Consider the following 15958-nt stretch of genomic DNA (forward strand, 5'->3'; position numbering starts at 1 on the left):
CCTGTGAAAAGTAGCCCCACCACAGGGCCTTTTTTAAACAAATATAATACTCCAAGACACCATGCAAGATCATGAGTACTGCTAAACCCAGTGACCGGTTTTTCTCGGGGTGAGCGGCGGGAGAGTTGTGAGCTCACTGAGCTGTCACTGGGTTTTTCATTTCTCAGGATGGTGTCTCGGAGTATATAGATAAAAAAGGCCCTATGGTAGGGCTAGTGAAAAGGTGAACTGAGAACCCCTTATACAATCACTTTATCATGGTACAACGAACATGAGATGAAGAGAACAAATAATAGCAATTTACTACACAAGATTATTTTTTAATTTCATTTAATGTCAAGTTGTAAATGCCGTTTTTGGTATTTCACAATGTTTAAGACCTGCTTATACATATATAACAATTATTGCAAATATTATTCATGAACAGATGCAGCAAATGACAATACTTGTATTGATTACGCTTAAAAAACATTAAGCTCATAAGCTGTAACAATTTGTAATAATAATATTAAGTACAATGCCCATAATAAATAAAGGGATATCTTATGTTTCCTACATCATGATACAACATGTACATCGATATCGCTTGCGGATGATGCATTTAAAGTCATGTGACTGTCACATGATATAGCAAACTGAGGAATGAATGCATTGGGAAATTCACTGTTTTGTATTTTCAGATTTTCAATGGACCACACATTATATCTCCTAACTTGTTGTGTTCTGCCGACATTATGGCACCTTTTGTGGTGGATGGTCACATATAATCACTTTACTTTTTAATTGCCCTCAGGCCTTGTCTTTTGGAAATTGCTGGCGAATGACAAATCACTCTCCTCAAAACTTGCCAGGTGAGCTGTAGGCGAGTGATTTTAATCACTTGTATTATTATTACACCAAATGTAGGCAAGTGATAAAAAGCTCTCCTCAGCTTCATTTTAGGCGAGTGATGGCAAGTGATCACTCTCACTCGTCTCAAAAGACATGGCCTGTGCCCTATCTGATTTGGTGCAGATTTCAAAATCATGGGTCCCTCAACAAACAGGATGAGTATGCATAACTGGCAAGCAAACTACAAAGACACCTGCCGCATTTCAACCAAAGTTTGCTATGACCAAAGTATTCTAGCCTATGACTTCCCATATGAATGGTCAAGTAATTGAACAAAATAAAAATAGTTAAATGTGATCACTAAAAAAACTTTTTGTGACAGTCTTTTCATTTTGCTTTAAGGGGGTACTACACCCCTGTGGTAAATTTGTGACTATTTTTGCATTTTTCTCAAAAAATAATAACACACTGGTAATAAAAGTTGTGTATATTATTGGGGCAAGGAATCCAATTACGGTACTACACTGAAATTTCAGTGACAAGCGGTTCAGTATATATGATAGGAAATGAGGTACATCCTAGCGGTACCTTATTTCCGATCATAAATAACAAACCGCTTGTTTTGGGTCACTGAAATTCCAGTGTAGTAATTGGATTCCTTGCCCCTAAAATATACATAACTTTTGTTACCACTGTGTTATTAGTTTTTGAGAAAAATGCAAAAATAGACACATATTTATCGGGGGTGTAGTACCCCCTTAAACAGGTACAACCCTTTTACTTGGTTTCAAGTGTGTTTTTTTTACATAAATCTAGTCCGCTCCCAAAGATAAAATGCAGTCTCTACACATGTCACAACACAGACAATGTCAGTGGCAGCACCAAAACAAATTTCAGGGGTGGGGCATGGGGGAAAAGTGAATTTCAGGAGGGGCAAAATCAACCAATTTTGTGAAAAATTGCTGTAAAAAGTGGAAATGTTTGTAATTTTGGGTTTTTACTGAGGATAAGAGTTATGACGGGGGGGGGGGGGAAAGCCCCCATGCCCCACCCTAGTGCTGCCACTGGACACTGTTTGTATTTGAGATAATTATATTTTAAAACAGTCTGCTATACAATGTATGTGCTTGCAACTGACAAAGTACAGACTGTATTTCTACTTGGTAGAACACAACTGCACTTTGATACTCTTTATGACATTATGCACATGATGAACTTTATAATTAAATGTACATGTAGGAATGCTATAAATTCATCACAGTGCCACACACATTATACATACATAGCAATGTAGCAATTTAAACAAATTATTGCACAGTTCACATGTTCCAACAATATTCTGGTTCAACTTTCAAACTTGTATAAGATACTAGTTCACATCTGAGTGACAACACCTATCAATGAAACAGTTTGCTTATAATTTGTCGTGATGACTGAAATTTCTGCACAAAACAGGTATACAGTGTGCCCAACTATACTCTATGGTTAGTTTTGCACAGGTCTTCAAACCAAAAATAGTGATCCTGATATCCTTACAAACCATTTCAAAAGTTATAGGTCTTGTTAATTGTTAACTTCCTATGCTGAAGGCACCATGTCAACAATGCCTAGAAATTTGCTTTCTGCCTTGTAAATAAGTACTGACATCCGCCATTTTCTGCAATTCCTTTTGTCCTACAAATGGCTTACTTCTATGGCTTACTAACTATTAAACCATCACAGGTCGTCACACTTGATTGACAGGATCGTCAGATGTGAACCAATTTCTTTATTTCCGAGTTTTCTTATTATTTACATGTATATCTATGCCCCAAGTTTATTTGCAATGGGATTTGAACTATTCACCTGAGATCATTTTATGAAATAAGAAAACAGGTTACAACTTTAAACAAAACTTGTAAATGGATGTCACTTACATAAATTATGACCATGCATGGAAAGTGATTACACAATCTCCTCTTTTCAGGTGAGACCAAAAACTAACTAAAATTTTGATTTTGATTGCTATAGTATAAAATCTATAGTCACACACAATATTAAGTAGACTAATGTCCCTGCTTTGCTCTAGAAAATGTAAGTACTAGCTGACCATGTATGTTTAAGTACCCTACATGTAGCACTGACCATAAACCAGGAAGATATGTGTACCCGTGGGGGGGGGGGGGGTGGGAGAGCACTTAACACAAATTACCATACGGGTATGTTCCTCGGAATCCCCTTTTTGGATTTCGCAGCTCAAAAATGTTTTTACTGATGTTTAGTTTTTACTGATGTCCCCTTTTAATTTTGAGCTGAACATTGGCCAAATCAAACAAAATCACAATTTGATTCTAGCGCCAAATGCATGTCACTCGTCAATCATGACTGAGCTTGGTTCAGTTGATGTGTTATGAATAACCTCACTGTACAAAATGTACGTACAGTGTTATCAACATCGCATACATGCGTTTATCTAATATTTTGATCGTAAGAATAAAACCATGGGACACATTGTTTTATTTTAAAATATCGGATTTTGTCACAAATACAGCACCTTAAAGGCATAAGTTTGGTAGGGTATCTTTTACTTTTTAAGTTTAAAATTAATGTACATTAGGCAAAAAAAAAGAGATTTGTCTCAAAGCTTGCGCACACAGTTGTAAAATCGTGCGATTTTATTTTATTCTGAAAAATTTGGCGAAAATCAAGATTTTTTTCTCAAAATACCATAAAATACCAAGTCGGGAATAAAGAAATCCGCATAAATTAGCATTTGTTTTCAAACCACCTGTGAGCTTTGAGACAAACCCTTTTTTTTGGCCTAACATGGATATAAGTATAACATTATCATGCAAAATTATAATTTTGACAAAACTTACATTATGTATAAGGGTGTCCTTCTTAGCAAAGTTACAATATGGCTTTAATACAAATTAAACATTCTTATAATAATACTGCATGATTGCATACAATTTGCATATATTTTGCCCGCAAAATTTTCATATTCATTCATTCAAAATGGTTTCAAACTGCAACTTGATTTACTCTGGAAAATGATAAATAATTCAATTGACAATAAAAAAAAAAATACTGAAAGATCCAATGAATAATCATATTTTCAAACTAACAAAGTTTGATATTAAATATATCCTCTGCTTTGCAGAGTTTCAGCACCTATTGAACATTTGGAAAGAATTAAGGTACAATGTAGCAAAACAAATATTAAAGGAGTATTTCGTGATCCTAGCACCCTCTTTTTATGACATTTTTCAGTAGATATCAACGAAAAAAGCTTATTCCTAATATTTCAGTTGATTCTGATTTTGCGAGTTATGCATGATTATGTGTATTACACTGCTCCATAGACAATGTGTTGTAATTTGGTTCTGGTGTACCAGAACGTAATGCAAATTTCACGACATTTTTGCTAAACGAATTAATCTGCAAGTGGTATAAAAATCTCAACTTTTTTTGAGAAAAGTGGGGGGGGGGGGGATCACGAAATGCCCCTTTAACATGACAATGGTAAATAATGGTACTCTTTAAACACTACACAGTTCTAAAACATACACATTTTGTACATTTGCACCATGATTTTGGCAAAAACAGTGACTACAAGAGTCAGGGGTGTGAGTGACCTCTATTGAAAAAAGAGGAACTTTGTTCAAAAAAGAGGAAAAAAGAGGAAAAGCACTGAAATATGCTAAAATTGGGCTGAAAATGAAAGAAAAATCTAAAATTTTGCCTCAAAGAAATTTCCAAAAAAGAGGAATTCAGCTTAAAAGAGGAGATTTCACACCCCTGAAGAGTGGTTTAAATACAGCAAGAACGAGTTGTAGGAATTTTAGCTTGTTGGAATTGTTATAAGTGTACATATATTCACAAGTTTCATCAACTAAATATTGCTATTTACTGTATCTTAAATTTCAGTTGATTTTAGTTTTCCTTTTGGATGTGGGGTGCAATATTGACATCGCACATCTGAGAGCGAATAGAATCAATCATTCTAAATACATGCAGCGAACATTTTATAAATTAACATCAGAATTAAATACTAAATACACAACCAGTCAAGATTTTCCACGGTGCATATCAGGCTGGACGGCTGCATACATACATGTATACCATTTTATGGTAATTGCTTAAGATTTTTTTTCCACAAACAAGGATGAGTTTTTAAAGCCATAATGTAACTGTAACCTTTTGTATTTGGCTAATTCTTTTCAAACCTTTTTTTATGGCATAATCTTTACACATGCCCCAACTTATGGAAATCAGCGTTGTTGCGTTTGTAAAAGAGCAATTTCGACAAGTCTTTAAAAGTAAGCCATTACTAAGAACTCCAAATGTTAAATGGCCAAAATAGCCAGTAGGGTTTCTTTCACTTTACCTCATTATATATATTGGCTTAAAATTATTATTATTATCAGCACTTTGGGTAAGAATGGCAAAAGTAAAATTTGACGGAAATCGTACATTATGGTTTTAAAAGCTAAAACCCACATTCGCCATGGCATGCCTGAAATTACCAACAGAGGTGCCATATAGAAGACACCTAAACTTCTCCTAAACACCTTGGTGACTTACAGCACGCCTGCATGTTTTAAATCTCAATCCCTGAGCAAAGTAAAAATAAATTATATTGCTAAATAATAGGTACATTTTTCAACTCTTCACACACAAATTGGTGTGTTCCTGAGTTGTACCAATTTGCTAAATCTGTACCACTCAAAGCGATAATAATTTAGTTTAATTCTTGCATTTATTTAGGATACATCCATTTAATAGCTTAAATAGTAACACTTCTTATATGGTCATTTTCACGGTAAAGGGTGTAACTTTTGATTTTTAGGGTCAAAATTTCAAACCACTTAAATATGTTTCTGTTTACTGTAATCATGCATAGAAGCAACTTAAATTCCAGTAAAATAGTGTTTCAAGGCTTAAACCTTTTGATTTCTGATAAAAAATTTGACATTTCCATAACATTTTGGTTAAAATCTAAGAAAAAATGTATTTTACATAAGCTCAGAAAATTATGACATGAAAGCTGGAATACATGTGAAATCCCATTCCAAAGTAAGTCAACAGATATAAGTTAAATTTTATACCATGTTTTGCTATGTTTGTAATTGCAATTTTGAAAATTTTTAACATCAAGGGTCATTTGCAATGGAAATTTCCCAACCTTAAACATATTTTTTAAGTTTTAATTGAGTTCCTAAAATAATTTAAATGTCTAACTTCATGTACAAATACTACTTGATGAAAGGAACCTCCCAGCCAAGTTTCACAGAAATTGGAGTTATTTTTTAGAATTGGCAATTCAAGCGATTTGTGTTTCGGAGGCTTCAGTTAACAACACAGGTGATCATAAAAGTAAAATATTTGGCTAACTACTACAAGTTGACATGAAAAAATAGGTAAAAAATATCACAATTACCAATTTTCACGCTTTGCTTCTAAGTATTGAATTTCAAAAATAAAAAAAATTAAATTATCACAGCAAGTCATTTTTTTTTGTTTCGGAGGCTTCATGTTTACAATGGTTAAACATTGCAGAAGTAGTTTTTTGAAAACAACACTGTTGGGATCATCTAAGCTGTTATTTTCTTGTGTGTATTGAATCAATGATTCTATCGGCAGATATTGCAGATTTATAACATGATAATTTTTTCACCCATTTGTTAAGTATGGTGTTATTTGCATGTGAAGCCTCCGAAGCGGGCTTTCTTGGATAGCAGTATATTTTTCAAGCATTAACCATAATATCAATTTTTTTTTTTTTTTTTGACATTCTGCACATATCATGCAACAATTACAATGCAGATATCAATATGGAACATACCAATTTAGATATGCATAGATGATAATTAAGTTTACTGTTGTTTGGAGGCTTCATTTGTTTGGAGGCTTCAATTGTTAACGGAAAGTTTGTATTGGGTCCCATTTTCAAGCGGTGATATATATCTCCATGATTTAAAAACAAGTGACTTGAGGATCTACTTTGCTACATTTTGATAAATAGATTGGATGAGCTCTTTTATTTATATTTGCCCAAGCTTGCTGAACAGTTTGTTTCGGAGTCTTCAAAAAAGTTAACGGAAAATCGGCTCTTTGAAGTCAAGATTTTATAAAAATTTTAAAAGCTTGCAAATCAACTAATTTTTGTTACCCATTTCAAGTTAAGATATCAACTGTTATGAATCAAGAAGAAGTGAAGAAATAACCAAGAATTATGAACCAAAGCTATACCCACAAAGTTTGTTAACAATTGTTAACGGAAAATGAAGCCTCCGCAACGACAAATATCGAAGTCCGGTTCTCAAAAATACAGGGCTGTTCACAATTAAATCTAATGTGGCAGTGTTTACTGAACATATGACCGTACTTTCAGGATAAGAAAAATTATCCATGAACTAACTGAAGAAAACACAGGGTTTTACAAAAACGTTACTGTTTTTTACAGTTTTTCAAAATGGCAATATTAGGTACATTTAAGCCTGCTAAAACTGAGCGCAGTAACTCCCGAAGATGATTATGCTACCCAAGGTAGCTGCTAACTAGATGACTTATGTGGCCAAAGATCATGGAATTCTGTGGCTTTATTAGAAAACTACGGATCAAAATGTTAAAAATCCAAAGTTACACCCTTTACCGTGAAAATGACCATATACATTCTACATTATCTACGATTAACATTGACATTAATATTCGGCAAAGTTGGTGTGTCCTGTTGCCATAGCATGCTGTTGCGCTTGTCTTTGCCCACGTAGTCCATCATTACATCTGAGACATCGTGGGTGAAACCAGACAAGTCTGTGTACTGCTTACTTCGATTCGCCTCGGTCGCTAACTCCAGCGCTTGAGCGAGGATCCAATCATCATCGGTAGAAAACACAGTCTGAATCGAATCGCCAGAATTAGCCGGCTCTAACACTAACGGATCATAATGAATGTTATCGTAAATTAACATTGTACGGTTTTTGTATCCTTTGCTTTCCCCAAATCGATCGATACGTATAGACTGCGTGTCCAAAACGTCAATTTCAACTTGATAGAATTCGGATAGGATCGATATTTCTATAGCCCCACCCCAAGAATCCTGTTTAAGGATCCACACGCAATATTCCGTGTTACTTTTCCCTAGGAACGCTTCCGTGTACATTTCTGTGTTGCTAGATACGACTTGAGCTATGATGTTTACGCAACTGGGAAGTGTGTGTGCGATTGGTCTCGCCGCCTTCCATCAGCAGGGCAATGCTGGTAAACAAACAAGAGTTATCAGCGGGAACGACTTTACGTGTCAGAATGCCCCTTGACCCCGAATCGCTTCCCGTTGAATCCATACTGTTTTGACTTTTCAAACTATTACTGGATTGCGACTTTGTATCGCCACTTGGGGTTGAGGGCGATTTTGAGTCCGTATCTTCTTGTACGATGACAGTATCCCCTGAGCGGAAAGGTAGCAACGACAGCGGCAACTCGTAGTCGGACGTATCAACATGGCTAGGTGGAAACCCATGGAGTAGCTTCTGTACCTGACATGGAATCTGAGTTAGTTCTTCTATTTGTTCCAAGAGACACCCCACTGATTGCTGTAGGGTTAGACCGTTGATTTTATGCTGGCCTGCTCGGGATTTGATGCGCAGGGAATAGTGGCGCAGTGTTCATGGTGGTCCACGGGTGCGAGCTCAAAACCTTTCAGAAATGGGACGTGGTAGATTAAAGATTTAGTTGAATCCCTGGATGTGCCTGATGACAAAAACAAGAAAGTAAAGAAATGCATTATTTTCATATATACTACTAGGGATGCCCACTGTCAATACAGTTGCCACCAGAACAATTTCCCATTTACTGTGTGCGTGCACTCACACATGTATTGTCTATGGAGAAACTGATCGATGCAGAAAATCCCAGGCCTGTAAAATGGCGTACGTACTTGTTGAGTTGTTGTGATCCAAATATAGGCCTATATCAGGGTGTTTCAAGAAATTCCTGATTCCACCAGAAACCATTAACATTAACATTTCCTGATTGGTCAGTAAATAGAGAGGACCTTCCTTTATGAAGAGATCAACTTTTTTTAAAGAAAAATTTAATGAGATGAGAACTACAACAGGTTGAAGTGACACCATTCTGTGCATCAGGTGTTGAAACGCAATTATCTCTGAATTTGGATTGATTCAGACAAGCAAACTTACATACTCATAAAATTTAACTATTTTTGAAGGCAAAATGTACAGGATGTTAAGGGGGAGGGGGTACTACACCCCTGACAAACTTTGCACCTATTTTTCTCAAAAATTATAGCACATTGGTGACAAGTAAGATATGATTAAGAAATAAAAGGTAATGCATTATCCTTTACATGCAAATAATGTGTCGAGGCAGTAAAAGCGTAAATAATGGGTGAGCGCGGCCGAACCCATTATTTAAACGCTTTTTACTGCCAAGGACACATTATTTATGTAAAGATAAATGTTACCCTTTATTTCTATTCTATTACCACAAATTAGTACGATTTAAAGAGAAAATATCACATTTTTTGCCCAAATATTTCAAGTTGATTACCTCAATGTGGAGCGCCTACGCGTAGCCAAAGCGTAAGTGATAACGTTCGTTGCCCTGGTCACTTTATTGCTAATTAATGGTCTTTCACATGACGCGTTTCAACAAATCACAGTGCGCGATTTTGAATAATGGGTCGTGGGGGTAATAGAATACATATTATAGGGGCAAGGACTGCAACTACTGTACGGTACTGAAAATACAGCAACTCAGAGCAAGTAGTTATTGATTTATTGATCAAATATTGGTTTCCCTCATTTTTGACTGTTACTCCACAACTGTTGTCTGTGCTGAAAGAAAATTTCCAGTGCAGTAGTTGTAGTCCTTGCCACTATAATATACATATCTTACATGTCCCCAATGCACTATAATTTTTGAGAAAAATGCAAAAATAGGCACAAAATTGAGCAGGGGTGTAGTACCCCCTTAAGAGCCACTGTCTGTAAGATTCAGACTCTTGTGATTCAAGTGCATCACAAATTTTCTTTAAAAAAAATAAGATGATGCAACATTGGTCCAAGAAAACAATCCCAAAATTTTAGCTTCCTCGCTTATTTCGTTTGACCGTAAAAAAATAATGAAATTTTGGCCCCCAAAACATCGTTAAATGGTTTATCAATTAGCAGTGACTACAAAATTGTGCGCCAACATTGGCCCAGTAAATAGAAAACAGTTTTTGAATCCTTCTATGGGTGTCATTACAATTACACAAAAAAATGGTTGGGTTACCATTGGCGCATCGTAATAAACAAGTTTAAAATATTAGTGAAAAGCGCCCCCGTGTTGTTTTCTGTGGCTTGAAACTCGTTGCGCCATTAAGCACCCATATAAAAAGCAAGCTGAAATGGATAAACTAATTATTTAAAATCAAATGCAAATGCAAAATTGATGGGTGCTCGTTGGCGCTAGGAGAAAATTGGGGTCAAAGGTCAAATTTTCCTATTTTGAGTCATTTTCACGCCTCATTAATTTTGTGCGCCAAGGTCGAAGAACATTAAAAGTGGTGTTCAGTGGTAAAGAAACTATAACTCTAATAAAAGAAACAGAAACAAGCTTGGGTCCTGTTGGTTCACTATTTTTAATGATTTTCTAAATATCATCCTAAAGCCTAGTAAATAGCATATAATAGGCCAAATAGGGGTTCCATCAATCTTCAAGCATCCACAACAGGACGTGCCAACAGGTACCCATGGTGTTTTTACTTCATTCACCATATTTAAGTGTTGTTATTTGCATTTATGTAGAAATTAATTTGGGCACATGTTGGCGCAAGGATATATTAGGGGTCAAAGGTTAATTCAAAACCATAAAGTGCTACTTTATATAGTTCATGCAACCAATATGCAATCTTCAAGCATCCACTACTAGATGTGCCAAAAAGTACCCATAATGTTTTTACTTCAATCAGTTTATCTAAGTGCTGTTACTTGCATTTATGTAGAAATTAATATGGGTTCATGTTGGCCCAAGGATATCTTTAAGGTCAAAGGTTAATCCAAAACCATAAAATGCTACTTTTTGATAGTTCCTGCAACTAATACGCAATCTTCAAGCGTCCATTACTAGATGTGCCAAAAAGTACCCATAATGTTATTACTTCAATAAGTTTATCTAAGTGCTGTTACTTGCATTTATGTAGAAATTTGTTTGGGTTCATGTTGGCGCAAGGATATTTGAAGGGTCAAAGGTCAATCCTAAAGCACAAAGTGCAACTCTTTTGCGAGTTTGTGCAACTGTGAAACGGTGCACAAACATTGTCCCAATATCTACCTCAAATGGAGTGTATATTTGCTTGTTAAGTCTTATGGATATGCTCATGGCACAGTGATATTTATAAAGAATAACACTTTAATACTGTTGAATGCAGAATGTGTATAAATCAAAACTTACCCTACATTTTCAGATCATTTGACCATCCCCCACAACAAACCAAGTGGAAGGTTCACATTTTAAGTTTCCATGGTTTACAAAAATGTTCTGCAAAATATTATAAGCCTGCACATGTTATAAGTATACATGTAGGTATATTGATTCATTGTAGTCAAAATGCAATATTGTTCTTCACTTATTATACAATACAATGTAAGCTTGCACAACTTCTGCATTTTAAATAAAAATGCAGAAGTTGGTCTCATACTTGTAATATTGGGCTCTTTAAATATTTATATAATGCCAATATTATCCCAACTTTTATTATGAAGAAATTGAATAAATCGAGTTGGCATAGGTAGTGAAAACATTATGGGATCTTGTTGGCATTGAAATTACCAACACTCAAAGAATGCACTTTGTCATATTTTGAGTTTTTTGTATTGACCTTTGACCCTCAAAATATCATTGCGCCAACATGAGCCCAAACATATTCCTACAGATACACAAGTAACAGCACTTGGATAAACTAAATGAAGTTTAACACCATGGGTACTTGTTGGCACATCGAGAAATGGACACTCGAAGATTGCATATTGGTCGCACAAACTAACATAAAAGTAGCATTTTGTCATATTTTGAGGTTTTTGTATTGACCTTTGACCCTTAAAATATCCTTGCGCCAACATGAGCCCACACTTATTTCCACAGAAATGCAAGCAACAGCACTTGAATAAACTAACTGAAGTTAAAACACCATGGGTACTTGTTGGCATATCTAGTGGAGGATACTTAAAGTTCGCACATAGTACGGCATGGCATATTGTTTACTGTTTACTTGCTTTAAGGCGATATTTAGAAAATCATAAAAATACTAAACCAACAGGACCCAAGCTTTTTACTGCTTCTTTTAGTAGAGTTACAGTTTGTTTACCACTGAACACAAATTTTTCTGTTCTTCGACCTTGGCGCATGAAATTAATGAGGCGTGAAAATGGCTTAAAATTAGACAATTTGACCTTTGACCTCCATTTTCTTCTTGCGCCAATGAGCACCCATCAATTTTGCATTTGCATTTGATTCTAAATAATTAGTTTATCCATTTCAACTTGCTTTTTTCGTGGGTGCTTAATGGCGCAATGAGTTTAAAGCCACAGAAAACAGCACGAGGGCGCTTTTCACTAATATTTTAAACTTGATTATTACGATGCGCCAATGGTAACCCAACAATTTTTTTGCATCATTGTAATGAAACCCATAGAAGGATTCAAAAACTGTTTTCTTTTCACTGGGCCAACGTTGGCGCACAATTTTCTAGTGGCTACTAATTGGTAAACCATTTAACGATGTTTATGGGGCCAAAATTTCAATAATTTTTTTCCGACAAACGAAATGAGCAAGGAAGCTAAAATTTTGGGGGTAGTTTCTTTGACTGATGATGCATCATCTTATTTTTTTTAAAGAAAATCCATGACGCACTTGAATCACAAAGTCCCATTTCGGTCCCATTCTTACTGACAATGGCTGTTAAGAAGTTAAAGAATGTTTAAGGGCGTACTACACCCATATACTGGTTTGATTGGTCTAAATAAATATTTTTTCATTTATAGCTAGGCGATATATGCACGGATCATGTGAAATATGAAAAAAAGAAGAAAAAAAGTGCTTTTAAACAATTGTAGTAAGTCATTTTAGCCCTATATATATTTTGTTTACTGTATCCTAGTTACTCAGATGCGTGTTTCATAACAAACCATGATTTATTCTATTCAGCATGTTCAAGTAGGGTACATGAATAGAATACATTAAATCCTTTGTTATACTCTCTATAGAAAATCTAGTGGTGCATGCAAAATATATAAACACTTACACAATGGATGTATAGTCATTAGTCAATAATATTATAATGTGTTGTTAGGAGAAGAAAAGGCTATTAGGTCACCGTATGTCAGGTTATAGGTCAATTGGTTCAGGTCAAATTTAAGCATCAATTTTGAATACACATGTGAGAGTTTGTGATATCATAATGAGGAATAATTTTGATATTCTGTCTTTATCTGGATATATATCGAGAAGTGCAAGGTGGATATACTAATATACCTTGGGATGTAAATGGTGAGTACAATTTAGAATGCCTAGTTGAGACGGATTTCACAAATAAATATAAAATAGTTACCAAAATCACAAACGTTAAGCTTACGGAAAACTACCCAATATGATGGTATAGGTGACAAGAAATACAATTTTTTTCAACATTGCTGTAGTATGGTTGTGGTAACCTGTTACCTGTGGCTTAATTAAGTTTCAGTGAAATAATGTCGCAAGTTAAAAATACAAAATATAGCTCAACATTGAAAATAGAAGCATTTTAACCAGTTCCTTTTTTTGATAGTTGTGGAGCACCAAGTTCATGAAGTCATAAAAGAAATCAGGAACCACTTATTCCCATTTTACATATCAACTTTATTTCCCTAACGTGTTAGCAACACATATCCAAAATTTTAACGAAATCTGTTGATAGTAAGCTTTCCAAAATGAAGTGAATTTAAATCATCAGTGATGTACCACCTTTTGGCTTCTACTTTTAAAAGCATGTACGCTATGTTGATACCGATGCCACCAAGAAAACGAGAAGATTTTCCCCTTCATTTTGCATACCACTTTGTCCAATTTTTTTTTGTAATTTCTTCACAAAATGCAAAAAAATGCAAAAAAATCAATGGGTGTAGTACCCCCTTAAGCCTGCCGAAACCCATCTCAAATTATGCACTTCTGACCACGATGTCCATTTTAGATATGCTACATCATGGCTTCCATGCACACACAGTACCGGTATATTGCTCAAGGTAGTAAAGATAACCTTTGAGTTGGAGCAAATTTCTTAAAATTGGTAGTAATTAATGTTACCAAACTTATATCATGATGAAATATAATCATTTTTGAAGATAAATTGTGCTGACCTTAAAAGAATGAAGAATGTTTAAGACTGCCGCTATTCATTTGAAATAAAAATTCCTTTAAAAAAGGAATGGGGCGCCCAATGTGAGCTTGGACGTGATATGGTGAATTCCATGGTGTGTAGATTTGGTATTATAATGATTTTTCTAGGGAAGAGTAGAAGATGATCAAATGCAAGAGAAATGTGTTTGATTGGGGAAGGTGTTCTGACAATCCAAATATAAACTTAGTCCACCTCAAATGACCTGTAACAATTTGTGATTGACATTACTTAATTCACCTCGGATGACTTTGATCCGACATTCAACATTTTCGCTTACACCAATCATATCCATAACAATTTAACTCTTACAACTTCCTGTCAACTCTCTAATTTAAAACTCTAAATTTCTGTCTGTTTGCCTTTTCTGTCTTGTACCATTTAGTACACTACAGTTTGTTACAATTATTAAGAAAAGCAAACATTGCTGGGTAGATAACAGGATTTAGTTATTTACTTAATCCAATCATGGAGGTAGTAGCTAGTACTACCTCCATGATCCAATCATGGCATTAACATCAATTTTGGTCTTCTGTGTTTTAAAATACAACAATGTAGAACATGTATAATTAGTAATAGTATGCCGTGTTGTTTGCATACAGTTTGCCGCCCAATTGTGCCACCATATTGCAACTTTGACATGTTCTAGCAGCCCTATATAAAACCATGACACTTGAAAGGCCATATCTCTGGAATGAAACGTCCGATTAAAATTATTTAAACGCCAAAATGTTTCTTTCATCAATTCCCAGCCAATAAGTTAGGTCTGAATCAATTTAAAAGTACTTCAATTTTTAGTGGACATGCCTAATACTATACTGCTCCAAGAAAGTATCCTTACACTTAGAAAAAATAATTACAATTTCAAAACTGAACCATATTGGGGTAAATTTATTTTTTTAATAGATGCACTATCTAATCCGGCACATTTTGACACCCCATTGAATCCAATGTGACTTCAAGAAGCAAAGTTACAAGCATTTGATTAGACGAAGGAGGTCCAGTTTTAATTTAAAAGTGACACGCTGGCCTATTCAAAAATCCACAGACTAGACATTTGGTATGAGAGTGGTAAATGGCTAATTTGTGTGTGACTTTAATTCAAAACAAAAGGAACAAAAGAAAACTGAAACAAAAGCGCTGACAAATAAAATGCAAGTTATGAAAAGTACAGAGAAGTAAAAATTGAAATAAATACTGCTTTAAATAAAGTTTCATTGATGCAACTGTGTAGTCTCTTTGTTGCGCTTGTTGGAATCTTTTTGCGCCTTGTATAGGCCAATTTGTCACTTTTAAAACTGGACCTTCGTCTATTCAATTGCTTGTACATGTAACTTTACTTCTTGAGATCACATTGGATTCAATGTGGTGTCATAATGTGCAGGATTATATACGGTAGTGCATCTATTACAAAAACAAATTTACCCCAATATGGTTCAGTTTTGAAATTGTGATTATTTTTCCAAGTGTAAGGATACTTTCTTGGTGCAGTATACTACAATAATTAGGTATGAAAGGTGAATTCAAATTTGCCATCAAACTGCATCATTTTATATCAAATTAAAGCCTTTGAGTACAGAAAGCCAAAACTGAAAACCTTTTTGTCATAGCACTTTCCGTAGCAAAGTTACATCTTGTCAAAGATTGACTTTCATCAAAAAGATTCAGCTAACAAAACAGCATTTTGGTGGCGTTTCTAGATCTTAGTCT

General features: G+C 35.0%; 1 protein-coding gene across 1 annotated transcript; it reads right to left on the reverse strand.

The window, feature by feature from the left end:
* Positions 1-7131: 7131 nt before the first annotated feature.
* LOC140147813 (ubiquitin thioesterase OTU1-like) lies at positions 7132-8480 on the reverse strand (the record flags this gene model as incomplete). Its single annotated transcript, XM_072169561.1, is given in 3 exon segments — positions 7132-7612; positions 7615-8009; positions 8011-8480. Coding segments are annotated over 3 exon segments (960 nt in total), but the record flags the coding sequence as incomplete, so codon positions are not given.
* Positions 8481-15958: the final 7478 nt, after the last annotated feature.

The sequence above is a fragment of the Amphiura filiformis genome, chromosome 3, assembly GCF_039555335.1.
Source record: "Amphiura filiformis chromosome 3, Afil_fr2py, whole genome shotgun sequence".
Classification (NCBI taxonomy): domain Eukaryota; kingdom Metazoa; phylum Echinodermata; class Ophiuroidea; order Amphilepidida; family Amphiuridae; genus Amphiura; species Amphiura filiformis.